Genomic DNA, 17,710 nt, shown 5'->3' on the forward strand with positions numbered 1-17,710 from the left:
AATTTGGAAATTTCCTGACAAAAAAAGAATTTTTTTGCCTTGATCATTAATTTTCCTGACTTGTGTCTTGCTAGTCACTCAGCTGAATAGAGCAATTACAAAAAAAATGCACCACCCTGTTGAGGACAACTACAATTGCAGGGTGAGCCCCTTTTGAGGATGTACATGAGTGGAATTCAGGAGTCTGGCTATGCTACTGTATTTAAGCGAAAAAGAATTTCAGATTGCTAGTTAGAAATTTCATTGGAATTCTAGGTTTGTCAGGGTCAACAAAAAAGTCAAGTTTGTGTGACTAAAACAAGAAACCTTGTTAGGGAGGTTTGAATTTTTTTGCCATATGTACTTCTATAAATATTATCCATACCTCCCCCACAGAAGGGATTTTTCTTAAGACCCCCTCCCAACACTCTGGAAATTGCAATTAAGGTTCATACATTTCCTTGAAGTTTTTGGCCTTTGAGATACCCCCATCCCCAAGAATTTTCAACCCTTTCTTTAAGCGGAGTATGGACATTTTCTGGAACTACACAATGCCAATTAGGTTGTAGCCTTGCTTCTGCAGTCCTACAAATGTAAGATGACAGAAAGCATAGGTAGTGTTTTTTTTTAATGTGAAATTGAGAAGAACATTGGCACACCATCCACAAATGCCAGTATTAAATAACAGACCACTTTTTCATAATCAGGCAGTGATTTCCGGGATAACTTGTTTTTAGAATTAAATAACTCATGAGTAGTTTCCTCCAAATTCCATTCAAACAAGCTATGATTGTATTTACAAGAAGTTCCACATTCACATGAGAAAGTTTTACTTTGGCATTGTCACATTGTTTGGAACTAAACATTAGAAAGTAGGTTATTTTAATAATGTTGTAAACAACTTTGCTATTTGTAGTTCACAAAAGTAAATTAAATATAAATGGAGAGCTTTAATGTTGCTTCCCTTGTTCATTTTCTTAGCAACTCCGACTAATGTCCTTGCGAAGAGACTTCCCCTTTGTTTGCTTCATTTTGATCTTGTTTTTCTCAATCACATCCTTTGTAAAGGAGAATGAGCGTACCCGTACATACAAAGTCGTAATGCCATGCAATACACCCTTGATCAGTTATGATCAATCCATAGTTAGAAAGAACAACACTATCACTAGTAGCTTTGAGAGTTATTGTAACAATGTCAATTCCTTGTGAAGCCATTTTCTGAGCTAGCTGGCAGAAGTAGTGTTCTGCCACTACAAAAATCTTCTGAGCTGGCTCTGTAATTGACCATAGCCCACCACGGTTCAAACTTGAAATCAGATTTTGCTTTGAATCATTGATACAGTCAAGTTTGCCAGCCTTTAGTATTGCCATAGCTTGCTGGCTCCCCAGAGTACCGCTTCTTGCATGGTTCTTGTACAAATTGTGCAGCATATAACCTCCAAGGTATTGCAAGCCAGCCCTTTCCCTCTCAGATAATACTGTAGTGGTGGGATAATTGTCACCAGAGTTCTTGCTTCTCTTACAGTATGCAATGAAGCAGTTGGCAACTTTAGTTGACAATAATGTGGCAGCATTCCTTGACAGTCCAGTGAAGAACTGTGTAGACTTCATGGGAACTGTTCGATAATATTTCTGAAAAACTCTCTCTAAGTCTCCATTCTTTAAAAACCCATCATACATTGATTTTATACTAGTGAATTCGAAACTTCCTTCCTCTGGCTGTTGAAAAGAATACTTGCTTAGTTCATCCCTCAAGCTTTTTTTAAACAGTTCAGTTTCATTTATTTTCCTGATTGCGGAAGCCACGACTTCAGCAAGCATGCTGACACTCAAACGCTGAATAGATCCTTTGTGAAGACTACTGTGTTTCAAACTTCTGTTTCGTTCATAACCTCCTTTGGTTTTATACTTTTCCCCACAGTCTTTGCAGATAATTTCATGTTGCTGGATCTACAACAAAGAAAGAAAAATTACGATTCGTGCAACACATTGCTACAACCAGCTAAAATTCGATGTGATACTCTGAACTCAGAGCTGTTTCCAGCAAGTACTTCTCATATTAAACGAGACATTCAGGCCTGCACAAACCAACCCGACCACTGTAGAGTTCAAACTGAAAGTAACAATGAACAGCATGAAACGTACGGCCGGCACCAATCTCAATGACAAATCCAACTGTTTGAGGATAGGATAGCTTCTCTGCGATTATCACATTCTAGGAACGTCTAGGACAGATTCCTTAAGATTTTAATAGTTGACCTAAAAAGGGAGGAAGTGTGGGGGAGAACTGGAGTAAAATGTGCTTTCCTCTTTTAGGCCATTTCAATAAATGAATTTGCTACCAAGACAAAGTCTAGGATTTTGAACCTTTATTTATTTATTTATTTTTTTTCACTATCCCGGCAGCTATTTTTTTTAATTAATGGTATCTTTTAAGCTTTTTTTTATTACTATTTTCGTGCCATTTAATCTCACTTTTTTATCTCTTTCCTAATCCGTGTTTATATCTAAAAGCTCTTTGTTTGGTGGAGAGTTTTCCTGAATAGTGTGAAAATCCACAGCCGGTCAACTTAGATAATAAATCGTAGAACATACTAGTAACGGCTATGTTTGCTAAAAATATTTGGCTTCAAGTTTATTATTAACTAAAATACTACCGATACGACAAGATAAAGAGTATCTAAGCATCAAACTTTTTAGACAAAAATAAACAGAATTATTAATTATCTTAAACCCCACGCAAACTGCTTGATAAGGTAGAGGCGCGGCTACTAAGGCGAATATGGTTTCCAACCTATTGGCGGCGTAATTTTTCTGTCAACAATCGAAACCGACAACACAGTGATGGTGGGCTTGCTTGCCGGCAGAAACACTCTAGGAACAAAAGAACTGTGCTGAGGTAAGATATAGAGTATTCTTGACTTACGAACTCCCATTTCAAAGCAAAAAATTTATGAATATGGTATAAATAAGTCGTTCATTTCGTGACTTATTGCCCCAGCGCACAATATGTTATTTACTCTCGTAAGGTGCTCGTCGCGAACTCCTCACACGTGCGTTCGACCGGTGATTATTTCTTGGCCAAACGGTGTGTATTAATTTGGAATGACCGTTTTTGAGGCTAAAGCAGTTCTGATTAAAGGAGAGTGGTCTATTATAAGAAGGCCAAAACTTTGTTTTGATTATGTAAGATCGAGAACTGCTATCCGTTAATATGGCGGGTATGGTTGAAGATGCCGTTTTCTCCATATGAAAACTATTATGGCGAGAAGCTAAGAATTTCCCTGGATCTCTTGGTCGAAACTAGCCCTGTTATTCAAAGAGGAATGCGAGAAAAACCGCGAACACATTTAGTTAGAATTTTAATTAAAACGTAGCGTTGGTGAACTTCTAACTTAAAAAAAAGTTTTAACGGCTCGATCCTCCTAACTTCGATAACTCTTATCGGGTTCGCTGGCATAAATCGATGCCTGTCGGTCCTAAAATTTCTTGACTACTTTGTGTTGTTTCTGTTTATTTATTTGCCCGTTTTTTTTATCTACCCATCTCTTTATGAATCAGGTACAGGAATTATTGTTTGTGCTGCTAGGTAAGAGTAACGTGTCTACTATGTGTTGGCTGTTGGAGTAGTTAATGCATCGACAAGCATGAGTCAGCTTAATGGACCTAAGTTATTTCTTTTCGTAATTACCGTTGCATTAGATTCCGTTGTACAAAACTGGTTAACCGCACACGGAAGCTGTTTTGGATATTTATTGTTCTGTCATACTTTCTCGAATGATTTCGCGCCGTACGAGTTACGTAATACGAACTTAGATGCGTTAATATTGCACAATGACAAAAATCGTCCTTCTGAAACGGGATGTTCAAAGTTACTGTTGTAAAAAGTCCTTTTTTTAGTATGATTTTTTGCAATTATGGGATTTTTTTGTGTGTAAATTACGTAATGTGAAGTGAGATGCACTACAATTCGTAGGTCTGGTTCATGGAAAAAAAAAAAACCTTATTCCTATTAACTTGATGTTCACTCAGTTGTTAGTGAAACTTCATAGTATGTTAGCATTTTTGACCGATTATTTTGGGAAGTCAAGCATTTAACAAGCAAACATCGTGAGGCAAAGCTTCGTGCGTCATTGAATGACGTAGCTGGTGCTCTAAAGTACCCCTGATTGTACCTAAAGATTTACATAACTTAATCTTCCGCTCAACAAACTCTCGCAAAGTTTTATTCCTCCGCTTTCTCTTCACGGGTTCTGCGAAACTCTTCTTCAACATAAGCGTTCGATGAGCGTTTACGTCGGGAGGAAACAGATATAGCCCCTGTTAAATAATTTGTTTATTTTGTTTCTAACATTCATTGGATCTGATCTTCGTAGGTGAAAGTAAATGACATCGAGGAGCGATTTAATTTCGGACAGTATAGGCAACGGTATCAATAAGAAATGAATTAGTGAATTTATTTTTCCCTTAGAAAAACATAAGTGAAAATTCTCAAAGTTCTTTGCAACTAGCGAAAAATATAGAATCACAATGGAGACTTGCGAGGGGAATGATACAGACAAAGAAAACAATCGTCGCAAAGAAAAGGTGAACAAAACGATTACATCGTGTCGTATATAAAGGGCCGCAATCGATGAATATTTATCATTAATTAAACGGTTCTTTTAATCGTTCGTGATTATGCAAAGTTTGATAGTTTTGTCACGAAGAGGTGAATAAGCAAACTAAGTGTCTACTTGTAGTAACTGGCCTGCAGAGTAGGCGCAAGTTTCTGGGTTTTTCGGGTGACCAGGGGAAACGCGAGGCGAGGTGCAATAGAAACGTTTTCCAATGAAAATATCTTTGTTGTTGAAATCAGTGATACTCGTACCAATCAGTTTACACCGGGTACGTGGCTTGATTTACGTAACTGACCACTCCCCCAACAGGGCCAATACGAACAAATTAGAAATAAACTTTGTAATAGGCTCTTTGCATGACTTGATCAAGTCATCAACTTTCGGTAAACACGAAAACAGTTTACTTTTGTTAGTGCAAGCTGAAAGAGCACATTAAAATTAAGTAACGTATATCTCATAAGTAGCGATTGCAACGGCCGCCGAAAGTTAGAAGCATTTGTCTTATAAAAACAACATTTGACACCCAGTCACGCCGACATGGTTTTCCATACGAATTCTTGTAATTTTGAAATTTTCAAAACTGTCATGAAACATTTCCTTAAGCACTACAGGGCTCAAATCTCCTTTTAATTCAAAACAGGCAATTAAACAATGTAAGGGGCCTTATTACATGACCCGGGCTGTCCCGATTTTGCCGAGATCTTGGCACTTTTGTTTCACGCAACAAAAACCAACTTCGTGATTACATGACAACCGAGCCAGCCCGTTAAGCGCGATACCGGGATTCCCGTTAGCCGGGCTGAGACTTTTTCGTGCGATTGCGTTTGTCGGGCCGGCCCTGGCCAGCCTGGTTTATAAGCTAGCGAGAGTGCAGCGAATAATACACCGCTTATGCGCCTTGGTTACGATACCACGGAAACATGACGGCAACAGAAATGGTCGATGGCCTTCATCGCGCTCTGGGTGAATTCAAATCTAATAGGGAGTATCGAAACGTGGACTTCAAGGCCGGTAAAAGCAGACAATATCCGTTACTTGCCACTGTTGATTAGGCTTTTTCCGAATACAGGACGTTTTCTGGTAAACAGTTCAACCTTAATCACCGAATCCTTAAGTAACACACTGAAAAAGTTCTTATGGACCGAAATGCTACATTTAGTCAATTTTCCACACAATCCTTACCTGCTTTGATGTTTACTACCATTCAAATTTCCCTTGGACTTAATGCTATCACGTTTCAGAGCGTTTTAATTCGCATATATCTTACGCAAGGGCTAAGCGCTGGTAGGCACCGACCAATCAAAAGCCCACATGGTAATCCTCACTTGGAAGCCTCTCTCTTCCTTCAAAATATTTTCATTGATTCGGCTGAAAGAGATCAAAAGTATCTTTGGTTTGTGTGTTTTGGGGATACAACAGAGTTTCGGTTTTGCTTTCCACACAAACATCATGTGGTATGGAATTTTGAGGCAAATAACTGTAAGAGAACAAGTTTGATTTTGTCAGTGACACGGAGGAACCGCAGCAAGCCTGGCGCCGAGTCAGTTTATTTTTGTCTATGACTTTTCAGATATCTGAGACGATATCTGAATAGTCATAATACCTTTACTTCCGAGGTTATTCGACATAAATCATTGCGGTACTTTGCGCCTTTTTAAAATGAAGTGTTGTCTTCTTTTTCGTCGGAGTGTTTGAAAGATAGTGCTCTCTGCTTTTTATTTTTGTTGTTGTTTTTTTTAACTGTATTTAATATATTTGCTTGGGTGATTATCAAGGTAACTAATTTTTTCTTTCATGCTCTTCAACAAAAACGTGCAAAAATTACGCATTGTTTATTTGGCATTAACCACCTTTGGTGCCGCTGCGATTACTTAAACGAGGTATGACATAATTGTCGACCAATAAGAATGTGGGCATTGCTATAATCAGTGTACTATGAACATTTATCAACAAGATACAATTAAGTATTTATTCATCTCTCTACTAGCCGTGCTGATATTAAGGAATCTGAAGGAAAGACAACACCCTGTATTTGGTCTAGCTGCCACAATATCCAAAATGGTAAGTCCAACTTTCTTTTCATGATAGTCATTAAAGGTTAAAAGATTTTGTTTTACGGGTCTCTTAAGAACTGGCAAAAAAAAAACGGCACTTTGCGGACTAAAAACTCTAACCAATTCATACTCGAATGATAACTAGCCCCTGATGTGTGATAGGTTTGTAGTTTTCTCAAATGTGCTTTTACCCTTTATGAGAAACAGTCTTTCAAATGAACTTTCCTAACTCCAAATTGCGGTTGTGATTTGCATGTTTCTTGTTAAAATGTCCTTGCATTACCTTGCGAACGATTCCATGGAGCGGAGGAACGTTTCAGCTGGAGATGTTATCTTAATAGAAGCCCAATTCTCCTAGTTTATTTACCAGGAAAGTTAAAGAATTTAGAAGGGAGAAATAGCATTCAGACTGTAGAAATGAAAGGGTTGAACTTCAGACTGCATGGGTGGTTGTTTTTTGTTTCTGAAAGAGTTGACAAACCTTAACCTTGTCCGCGACGCAAACTTTTCATACATAATTTATTTTATCTAACTGGGGCAATTAGAGGTTTTCGTAGGTTTGCGCTGGTGTTTAGTCAGTCGTACGTTAATGGACATGCATGTACATTCCACCAGTATGATAAAACAAAATAAGTTTGAGAAAAGCTTCCTCGCGTCTCCGGAGAAAGTCAGGGTGGGGTCACAGTGTCACCTGATTTTGATTAAGTTCCAACCAAGCGCGAATCCTTAACAGCTTGAAATAAAAGAATGAATAACATTGGAAAAATGAAAATATTTGTGGTTTGAATTTTTGTCTGCCGAATTATGCTTTTCAATATATGTCTCTTCGATCTCGCGTAGTCTTGCAAACCATAGTAACGACGCAGCTAAGGAAACCTAGTTACCACTTTGCCTGCAAACAGAACGAAAGAAGAGTGCGGTGCGACATTGCGATGGTTTTCTGTCAATCAGCCAGTTTATTGAGTATTTGAGTTTCGTGGATTCACTTGTCATTCTAGTTGAGACCTTCCAAGGCCAGTATGTTTTACATTTTTTTTCATTTCAAACTAACCGTCACTATTTTAACTACGCTTGCTGAGGAAAAGTCTTGCAAAATGTTGAAACGTACGTAAGTTATCTACTTAGACGTATTTTCGGACTGAATATCTATAGCCCACCAAATTTTGATTTATGAGGGCGCACTCTGATTGGCTACTCGAACTCCGAATATCCTTTTTTTTTTTTAGATCAACTCCGCATATTGCGTTTTTAGAGTTCTGATTGGTTCAACTAACTCTGGTTATCACCTCATATTCCAAGTCACCATGTATGGAAATACTTTGCGCCAACTTTTGCTAGGCCGAAAAAAGGCTCTAAATATCCAAACGTTGTCGGATACGTGATGCGTTTTATCCAGCACTGGCTCATGGAAGAATTGTTAACTAATCACCTCCGATCAGCTCGCACCCGAAAATGTTGTCATCGTTGCAGGAATTAATGATTTAAAAACCATCTTTTGTGCTGTAGTATCTCACTGGTTATTAAGTAAACACCTTCAGGCGGTCGGTATGTCGGCTGATAATGTCCGCGGCTGAGACATTGTCAAAGAAATGAATGTTTAGCCGCAAAGCGAAGCTTCGAGGGAAAATGTGAAATTATTAATACAATTTCTCAGCCAAGGAAATTATCAGCCGACACACCAGCAAACCAGAAGGGGGTTTATTTATTTTACAGCCCTTCCATTAATTTTAATATCGGCGTGCATCGACAACACATTTTGTGACCTTTTTCACTTTCCCGAGTAGTATTCATTGAGATCAGTTAGGACTCAACAAAACTAGACTACGAACAGTCTCTCCTTGTTCGGCGAAGTTCGTCGCGCGAGTTAAAAAAAAATCAGTGAAAAAAAAGTTGCTGTTAGCTCGCCGCGGGAAATTCTTGTAGTGACGCCAATGCGCCGCGGGAACTCCATGAGTGAGGCTACCGTAAAGTAGGACGCAAGACACACACGGAAAAAGTCGTTTGGCGGTGGTTCCTTACCTCTTTAGGAGTTTTGTTCGTGAGAGTCATCCTTAGCGAAACATTTTACAGATTTTGAGTTTATTGTACGCCTTGAAATTTGAAAGGTTTAGTTTTTTAAGGTCACCCGTGTGCTGCGATGACATGAAGATTGACTGGTGATTAAAATAACTAATCTCACTGGTTACGCTTTATTTAGATTAAAAACCTCTCAGCCGTGCAATGTCAAACTCTTAGGCTTGTTTCGTAGGCCTTGTAGGTAAATAACTACACGTTTAACGCCAAAAAGCGAATGCACATTTAATTTATTTGCCAGATGGATGCCTATTTATATAAAAAGATTTGTAGTTACGTGTGTGATTCGACTGAAATTAAATAATTAATACAAATGTCTAAGTACAAAATATAACAACAACGAGAACAACAACCAAAAAAACCAAATGAAGTAGAAACGAACTTACCATTTGTAAAACTCTTAAATAAAAGCGGTAAGGTGCCAGCAAAAACTAATGCAACGACTGACTTAGTTGAAATCAAGTGGCAATGAAAATTATCGAAAACAACGCGCATACTGGCGAAAGTAAATAGCTACCGGCGTTACGTAATTCTTACATAACCTCACGCAAAAAAGCGAACTTATTGAATAAAAACAACATTACAGTTGTAATATAGTCAGAAAAAGAAAAACCCTTTTCGCAGTTGCTTGTGAATAAATAGAAATGCAAATTCTAGTTGCTACAATCGCTACTTTTCGAGCGCCTCACTCACGGAGCTCCCGCGGTGTATCAGCGTCACTACAAGAGTTCCCCGTGGCGTGCTAATAGCAATTTTATTTCACTGATTTTTTTTTTTTTTTTTTTTTTTTTTTTTTGACGCGCGCGACGGACTTAGTCGAAAAGGAGGGACTACTCGCAGTCTACAAGAAAACGAGTTCGATTTTTTTTTTTTTTTTTTTTTTTGACGCGCGCGACGGACTTAGTCGAAGAGGAGGGACTACTCGCAGTCTACAAGAAAACGAGTTCGATTTTTTTTTTTTTTTTTTCTTCCAAGTATAGAGTAATAGAGATGAAAAAGTGAAACTCTTACACTGACTTTTTTTCCGCTGGCTTTGTTTCAAATAATGCGTTGGGGTATAGTTTAGTTCATACTGAAACAACTATTCACCTCAGTGCCGGTGGCTAGCGGTGGATATTTACCTCTCCGCTTCGCGGCTCGGTAAATATTAGCCTGCAGAACCGGCGTAATTTTTTGCGTCTTACTGGCGAACTGAGACAAGCGTCAAGCGAGCGTATAGCGCGAGTCGCGCGAGGGAAGGAGGGCGTGATCATGATTAGGTTACGACTTACTGGTTACAAATTTTTGCAATTTCGAAAAATAATGTATATCGGATGCGCTGGGAATAGGCTTACCCACACTGTACAGGAATAACGTGTCCATATCTTCGAATAAGGGAAGAAAAGCCATGAAACTGCTACATTAATAGCCAGTAGAACAGTAGGCTACGAGCCATCCCTCCTTTTCGGCGGAGTCCGTCGCGCGAGTCTTGAAAAGTTAGCAAGAAAAGAAACAAATGGTGGCTGCCACGCTAGCTACTTTATCGTGACCCTTTCTCCCAGGGTTACGCGCGGTGCGCCATAACATTTCTTTTTCCACTGAGTCTTTTTTTACCCTCGCGACGGACTTTGCCGAAAAGGTGGCACTGCTCGCAGTGTAGTAGAATGGGTGTATTTTTTTTGCTATTGAAGCGTTTGTGAAGGCGAGCGCGAGGTGTGTTCTTGTGTCCGCGGGTGAAAAAACGTAAAAAAAAAAAACAAACATGTTTGTTCTGCAGGCTGTCATTTTCTTTACCTACGAGCGCGTGAAATTTAGCGCATTAGCGGTGCGTTCTGCTGTAGAGCAGAGTTACTCCCGCACAAGGGCTGGTAGCTAAGCCCAAAACAACACCTGGAAAAATGACGTCACCAGTCGGCTGTCAGTCATTTGGCAGAGGACATTCGCCGCATTTGCCGAATTCGCACTTAGAGAAAGTAAGGTAACGGTATTCGGGGTAAGTGGTTGTTTATCGCAATGCTAGATCTTCGCTTTGAAATACCATCCCTTTTCGAAGTTGAGTATTAGATGCTAGAAATCTGCAGCGTTTTCAAGGCAAGAATGAAAGGAAACTTACGTTATCAGTGAATACAGAAAGCGAGTTATAAAGATGAAAGCAATGAATTTGTTAATAGTTAAAGAGCGACAGCTCTTATTGACAATTAAGTTCAAAGGCCTTTGAAAACGCTAAGACGAGCCTTTTTGCAGGGAGGATGTCTCTAGATACATTTTGATTTTTGAATTTTTCTGTTCGCCTTGACAATAGCCATCGATAAAGAAGCGAAGTATTCAGGGTGAATAAAGCTTTCTTGTTTCTTTTGAGAAAGAGTTGTGTAGGAGGAAGGCATTAACTGACTTTTTTAAATAATTATTCCCCACGACTTTTGGTCGGCGTAGCTTACGGTAAATTCAGGTGTACGACACTTCAGTTTGATGCCTATTTTCACTTTATTTATACGATAAAATCTGCTCTGAAAGAAATAATTTCCTAAGAACATCGGACTTCGAAAGTATGATCATGTTCCAAAATTCTTATTTTACAAAGCAAGCCAGAGACAAAAGGTTATGTAACTTATGCTCATGTCTAGCTTAATTTACTCTTAAACGTTTTCGAAAACTCCAATGGTTGGCGATTTTTGTTTTCATTCATGTGAACGAGCGTCTCGTAAACAAATACGGCATAGTGGTTAAGGTAGCCTTGGAAGTTTCCAGACGGAATGATCATAGTAACGCGAAGAGTGTAGGAGGAGTTGTTGATAGGAGGTTAAGTCCTCGGTTTGCCTATTCCGATAGACAGTCGCAGACAACTGCAAATATCTGTCCTGGACGAGGTCGTGGATGTTGCGCGCCGTGACTAGATGGACCTGGAACACGAGTCTGATATAAAAAATGGCTATAAAGCTTGTCCCTTGTCAAGGGCTATATTTTAATTTAATGCTTAGATATTATGCCGGCAAATTTATCTTAGTATGGCTCTCGGTATGCCTGCAATCATAGACAGTCGCAGACAGATGTAAAGACCTGTCTTCAGGGTGAAGATATTGTCCACTGTGAGTAGTGGTTTTAAAACTTAGGATGAACCTGGTGTTGAGCACGATTGGGAGTGATGAAAAAAATAAGTCTGCTTTGAGAGGAAATCAGCTAGATGTTCTCTCGTCCTTGTTTCAGAAGTTGTTTTTAGTTTTTGTTTTTTTTTTCCTTTCAAAACAGGAAGTTTTCGAGATTTTTAAGCTGCACACTCAAGGGATGACTACATAGAAATCTGTGTTAGTTTAGCTTTTTTCTTCTTCCATTCCAAACACTTAAGACTCATTGGAGTGACTCTTACTTCAATAACACGTATTTGAACACTTTGAATCAACAAAACATTCGCGTGTAATTAAATAAGCTTGAATGTTTAATGTATTTGACACATGGTTTTGACGTCGATAATCTTTCGAGACGTGTTTACTCTTTGTGCTAATGTTACGTTTGAACAACAGAGAACTTAGGTTTCGATGACAGCTATTTGCCAAAAAACTTGTGGGAATATAGCAATGGCAGTTGTCGTGTTTTTATAATTGGCCGCTTCAAGCCGATTTTTTTTTTTATTCCCCAAGGTATCATTAAGAAAAGCAAAAGATTTTTAAATAAATTATGGATGTTTGAATGTATGTTCAGGAGAAACTTCGCGCCATACCCAGCACGAACTGTATTTTTCACAAGTATTTGACACTGTCAGATAGGTGAGATAAATTATACTCGAAAATCTGAGCTTAATGCTTTTGAGTGGCACCCCTTAAATATGGCATTACGCCGAGAATGTGCGCAAAATTTTTCAATCTGCTTTACTTAATAATTCAAAATAGTTTAAAATTATATTGTTGAATAAATCCCGAGACGCAACCTCATTTCCCACCCCCATGTAGGGGGAATAGTCCCTGAGAACGAGGTTGTCCGAGACGAAGTCTGAGCGCGATAACCAACTTAGTTCGTGCAAAATTGCGAAAAGTATCCGATGAGTCTCTAGGCTAAGTTTTAGCGCAGTTAGTTAAGTCATTGCGATTGGGTCCGAAATTCGCAAAAGTTTTACAGCTGTCATAGAATTTTTGGAAAACGTTGCAAACGGTTTCAATTCTTCTTCTGGTGACAGTTTCGATAGCTGTCAGCTATCATTCTCAAAATGAATGACAGCGTCGTAATTCGTTGCTTGTGCTGTCATTTTGAAAGGCACAGAGTTTGGCGTGCTTGAAAGTTACCACTGCACGCTTGAATCGAAAATAGAAACTGCAAACTGTTAAAAAAATTTTGGGCTATTTTTGAAGAAGCTGTAGTTCAGTGAGGAACTGTTTCTAGCAGTCACAAAGGGACTGTTTCTTGTCGCAGATTTCTTTTAAAACCAAAGTCCAGTTTGCGAGCGCCAGTGCGTAATTTCTGCTTTCAATATTTTATTACCTGAGTTCAAACATACACGATTCGTGTTTTAATAATATGCATAACGAATTTCTCGATTCTGACTAGCCAACAGTGAAGCAGTTTCAGGAAATACGATGCAGAAATACGGAAATTTAGTGCAGAGAAATTATAATTCAGTGTAATTTGCGATACACAGACATAAACTACATAGTTTGTGTTTTTGTATATTACCAAGGTACACGACCCTTTAGGCACAAGAATTATTTTTAGTTTTTCTTCATTGTCACAACCTGGTAACAGTGAAATAAGGCTCTTCTGAAAAATCATCTGTGGCGTTTGAAGTAGTGCATTTCTTGTTTCGTCGGGCATTAAAAACGTTCATTTTCTTACTCATTGCACTGAATTGATGTTTGATCAATGGAAGGGGCGTGGTCGTACTAACGGCTGGCTTGCTTGACACTAGGCAAGAAAAAGGGGTATTACAGTGTAATTTACGATACAGACATACTGTCAGCTACATAGTTTGTGTTTTTGTATGTTGCCAAGGCACACGACCCTTTTGGCACAAGAATAATTTTTCATTTTTTCTTATATCGTTGCAATCTGGTAACAGTGAAGACTCTTTCAGAATAGTAACTGTGGCGTTTGAAGTAGTGCATTTCTTGTCTCGTCGGGCATTAAAAACTCGTTCGTTTTTATACTTGGTGCTTGGCCGTACAAACGGCTGGCTTGCTTGACACCCGGCCGTGTTAATTGTAACACGACATTAGCATTTAATATGAATTTCGCACAAAATTTGTCCAGTCTGTAGAGTTAAAATATCAACGCGCAACAAGATTTTCATTGGTCAGCTCTGAGCAACTTGTTACTGACGCAGATGACGATCTAAACGACGAAGCGTGTTCGAATACGGAATCAACCAACCAACCAATAAGTAAACTTCAGAAGCTCTCAGACTTTCCCACATCAGTGACGTTGTGGTTGGATGTGTAACTAAGCTAATCCTGAGAATTTGCCGTTATTTCAAAACAGTATCCCCAAGCTGATAATTAAAAAAAATTCTCACTTCCTGTTTGTCTCGCATAGTGTCACAGTTTTAAAGGAAAATATGAGTGTTGATCCTTTAGAGTACTGTCAATTGCCTCTTTTTTTTTTGCCTGAAAAATGAATGTCAGTACCTTCAAATACGCTAAAATGTTGTTGGACTTACGCTTGGATGATTTTCCCCTTGTTTTTAGATTTCGTTGCCAGTATACGGTAAGAATATGGAAACTAATGGATGCTACAATTTGCGAAAGCGGCGAGTGTTGGTAACGGGTGGCGCAGGCTACCTTGGATCAACAATGGTACCCATCCTGCTCCAACGTGGTCATCACGTGGTTGTCTATGATAAGTTCATGTGGGGAGCTTTTCCCCTTTTGCCTCATGCAGCGAACCCAAATTTGGAGATTGTCAGAGGGGACATTCTGGACAGGAACCTCTTGGCGAGACACATGGAAGACTGTGACGTTATAATCCATCTCGCCGCCATTGTTGGATACCCTGCTTGTGAAAAATTTCACGATGAGGCCATCCAGGTAGGAGGACTGGAACGAGAAATTTTCCACCTGATTCAAATGTAATCTAGAGTTCCGTTGGCTTCTCTCATTTCGTTCAAAGATTGATTCAAAAATAAGAAAACTCGCGCTATTTCCCCACTAATCAGATGCAAAACTAAAGGAAGACAAGATCAGACAAGGCTGAACAAGTCTAGGCTAGGGTAACTAGACTAGATTAGTTTTTCAATGGGACTGGATTGGACTAGGCTAGACTGGGCCAGGCCAGACTAGACGGGATTAGATTGGAGAAGTCTGAACGAGGTTAGGCTAGGTTAAATTAAACTGCTTAGACGACCAGATTAAACTTGACTTTTTGCGATAATACCCTGACAACGACTGTGGCCATGTTCTCTGTGGCCATGTTCTTGTAGGTGAACGTAGAGGGTACAAGGAACATTGTAGAAAATCTAGCAGAAGATCAGCATTTAATCTATGCCTCCACTGGGTCATGCTACGGAGCTGTCCAGAATGGCGTTTGTGACGAAGAAACACTGATTTCCCCCCTAACTCTGTACGGAAGAACAAAAGCTGAAGGAGAGAAATTGGTGTTGGACGCTGGAGGAGTTGCGCTTCGCTTGGCCACTGTGTTCGGTGTGTCCCCCCGCTTACGGCTCGACCTTCTAGTGAACGATCTTACTGACAAGGCTCTAAGGCTCCAGCACTTCGATCTGTATCAGGGGGGCTTTCGCCGCACTTTCCTTCACGTGAAAGATGCTGCCAGAGCATTTGTGTTTGCGGCGGAAAACTATAAGGATATGGCAGGGCAGGCTTTCAACGTTGGAGACGAGAACATGAACTTGTCAAAGTCTGACGTGGCCTGCATCATCCAAGAGTGTGTACCAGGCTGCCTCATCACGCAATCTAACAGTGGAGAGGACAAGGATAAAAGAGATTATGAAGTGTCTTACAAGAAGGTCCGATCTCTAGGTTACCACGCTACGATATCAGTGGAAGAAGGTGTCAAGGAACTCGTGAAATTCTTACCATGTCTTAGTGAAGAAGAAATCGAAAAAGCGAGGAATATATAATGATAAAATCAAATGCTGAAAATAACCCCATCAAACTCCCTAGATGTGATTTGTAACTCTCATGTCAGTAACTAGTCTATTCCTTGTAAGTTAGTCTTAGGAACTGGGTATATTATCTCTGGGTGCTTACTGGTAGCATGTAACAAACGCGATTAGAGTTTTCTCTTAACAGGAATTAAGGATTTTTTCAAACAAGGTATTGATTTTGTAAACGTATTTATTTCACTCTAAGAAAAAATATTTACAAAACGAGATAGGTTACTGAATTTACGGTGAGCTTTTCACGATGAGGAGGTTGCTTTGAGCAGTTTAATTGCCCTGTAACTTAATTTGTTTATAAGCCTAGTGACTTTGTTTTAGCACTCTCTTGACTGTTGGTACTGAGTACAAGCACGCTTACATGATATTCTACAGGAGAACAGTCTGCGCGGGTCATTTCATAGTGAATATATATATCTTATTAACCAAGCGCGAGGGCCGTACTGGGAGAATATCGGCCCGAGGTCTTGACAGTACGGACCGAGCGCAGCGAGGTCCGTACAAAAAAGACCGAGGGTCGATATTCTTCCAGTACGGTCCCGAGCAAGCTTGGTTAATAAAAGATTTATAATACGACTGAAGTTCAAAGGGACACAAATGTGGTATTCGGGACCATTCGGGACAGTGCCCGGTCCAATACTTAGAGAATATTGGACCGGCAATAGAGCATTTTGATTGGTTGATTTTAGTTATTGGCCCTCTGACTGCCCGAGTCGTGTAATAAAGCCTATTAGCGAAAACAAGTATGCGGTACATGTATCAAGCAGTATTCGGCTTAGTAGTGTCGAATCAAAATCTTGCTTCAACCCAATCAGTGACGGCCAACTGACCATCACTCGTACTCCAAGGAGTCTTGGGTCTCAGAAAGACTTGTGTTCTGTTCTACAATGATGTTAGATAATTTTGTAATTTAGTTACTTAGACTTCAATTTGCTCTATGGGTAAAAGAAAAAAGCGCGGTTTGAAAACGCTAATTAATCACGAACTCGATAATTCAACGCGGATCGCGCCTTAACGGCCTTTGGCTCTGTTTTTGTTGTCAACTGTTGGTCTACCTCTTATCTAGACGAAACCGTTAGATTTCAATTTAAGATTTTCGTTTTTAATTTCGCGCTCTCTCTCTTTTCTCTAACATTAAAATTTTCATAGGCTCAGGAAAAAGGAACCACTGACAATGCGTGGGAAAGCGAAACAGCTAGACAAGTAATGTTTCCCAGTGTTTTCCATGTTCTCCAATATTTAATTTGCAAATAATATCATAGTGATTTCTTTTCAGTTAAGACGCCTAGGTTACATAGTTGGTATTCTCACTGAGCAATTGAAAATAAACATAACTTGATGCATCGCAGAACAAGATGGTGGTTCAGCGCGGTGAATTTTTTTTTTTTAATATTTGAGTTTCCTTTTTGGTCGAGACCATCAACAGCTTTTGAAGTAAATTATGAATGAAGTTGACATTTACAAATTAAACCAGTCATACCAGTCAGTCTACTAGTCCATTCAACGCGTCTCCAGCAAACTTTTAAATATTTTAGTTTGTGTTGGTTGACTTAACGTTGGTTTGTTATGAAAGCAATTTGATAGATATGTTCAGAGTATCTTTCATCTTGGCTAGTAGCGGCACAGTTTATTAAAAACTACCAAGTTATCTTTAACTCAAAGTCGAAAGCAATTAAAAGATGAAATAATAACTTGAAATGTGTATCTCGGTTGTAACACGGATTTTCTCAAACGTCGTTTACTTGTTTATGAGGATCGCACGCTTGTCCATAATCCCAGTGGAAATGGACAAACTTTATTCAGTCTCCATATTTTCCCGAGCTTTTTTTAGGATTCACCATTAATATTCAAACTTCAGCTATCATTAATACAAAGTTATTTTTCCCTAGTTACAGTTTCAAGTGCTATTT

The 17,710-nt window shown here is 39.2% G+C and overlaps 2 protein-coding genes and 1 long non-coding RNA gene across 6 annotated transcripts; 2 read left to right on the forward strand and 1 right to left on the reverse strand.

The window, feature by feature from the left end:
* Positions 1–909: 909 nt before the first annotated feature.
* Positions 910–5,905, reverse strand: LOC148734482 (uncharacterized). Of its 2 annotated transcripts, none has more exons than XM_088754846.1 (2): positions 5,781–5,905; positions 910–1,929 (listed from the first exon to the last, which is right to left on the reverse strand). In XM_088754846.1, the coding sequence occupies exon 2, from the start codon at positions 1,798–1,800 to the stop codon at positions 1,027–1,029; it is 774 nt and encodes a 257-aa protein (XP_088610972.1). In that variant the 5' UTR covers positions 1,801–1,929; positions 5,781–5,905; the 3' UTR covers positions 910–1,026. The 2 variants fall into 2 exon arrangements, with proteins under 2 accessions (XP_088610972.1, XP_088610971.1); XM_088754845.1 differs by lacking the exon at positions 5,781–5,905 and adding an exon at positions 2,125–2,641.
* On the forward strand, positions 2,760–17,498 carry LOC111321023 (uncharacterized). 3 transcript variants are annotated; one of them, XM_022923782.2, is made up of 4 exons: positions 2,760–2,878; positions 6,586–6,659; positions 14,374–14,712; positions 15,105–17,498. In XM_022923782.2, exons 2-4 carry the CDS (start codon positions 6,657–6,659, stop codon positions 15,759–15,761), a joined length of 999 nt encoding a protein of 332 aa, XP_022779517.2. In that variant the 5' UTR covers positions 2,760–2,878; positions 6,586–6,656; the 3' UTR covers positions 15,762–17,498. The 3 variants fall into 3 exon arrangements, with proteins under 3 accessions (XP_022779517.2, XP_088610969.1, XP_088610968.1); XM_088754843.1 differs by lacking the exon at positions 2,760–2,878 and adding an exon at positions 3,546–3,568; XM_088754842.1 differs by lacking the exon at positions 2,760–2,878 and adding an exon at positions 3,638–4,566.
* On the forward strand, positions 6,673–8,143 carry LOC148734483 (uncharacterized). Its single transcript, XR_015999182.1, has 2 exons — positions 6,673–7,756; positions 7,879–8,143. It is a non-coding gene; the product is annotated as an uncharacterized LOC148734483 (long non-coding RNA).
* Positions 17,499–17,710: the final 212 nt, after the last annotated feature.

This window comes from Stylophora pistillata, chromosome 3 (genome assembly GCF_964205215.1).
Source record: "Stylophora pistillata chromosome 3, jaStyPist1.2, whole genome shotgun sequence".
Taxonomy (NCBI): domain Eukaryota; kingdom Metazoa; phylum Cnidaria; class Anthozoa; order Scleractinia; family Pocilloporidae; genus Stylophora; species Stylophora pistillata.

What these genes read in the sequence shown, in the direction of transcription:
- LOC148734482 (XM_088754846.1), bottom strand. Translation starts at nt 1,800, where the DNA reads ATGCTTGCTGAAGTCGTGGCTTCCGCAATCAGGAAAATAAATGAAACT.
- LOC111321023 (XM_022923782.2), top strand. An exon ending in TTCACGATGAGGCCATCCAG is followed by an intron (nt 14,713 to 15,104) that starts GTAGGAGGACTG and finishes ATGTTCTTGTAG; the next exon opens with GTGAACGTAGAGGGTACAAG.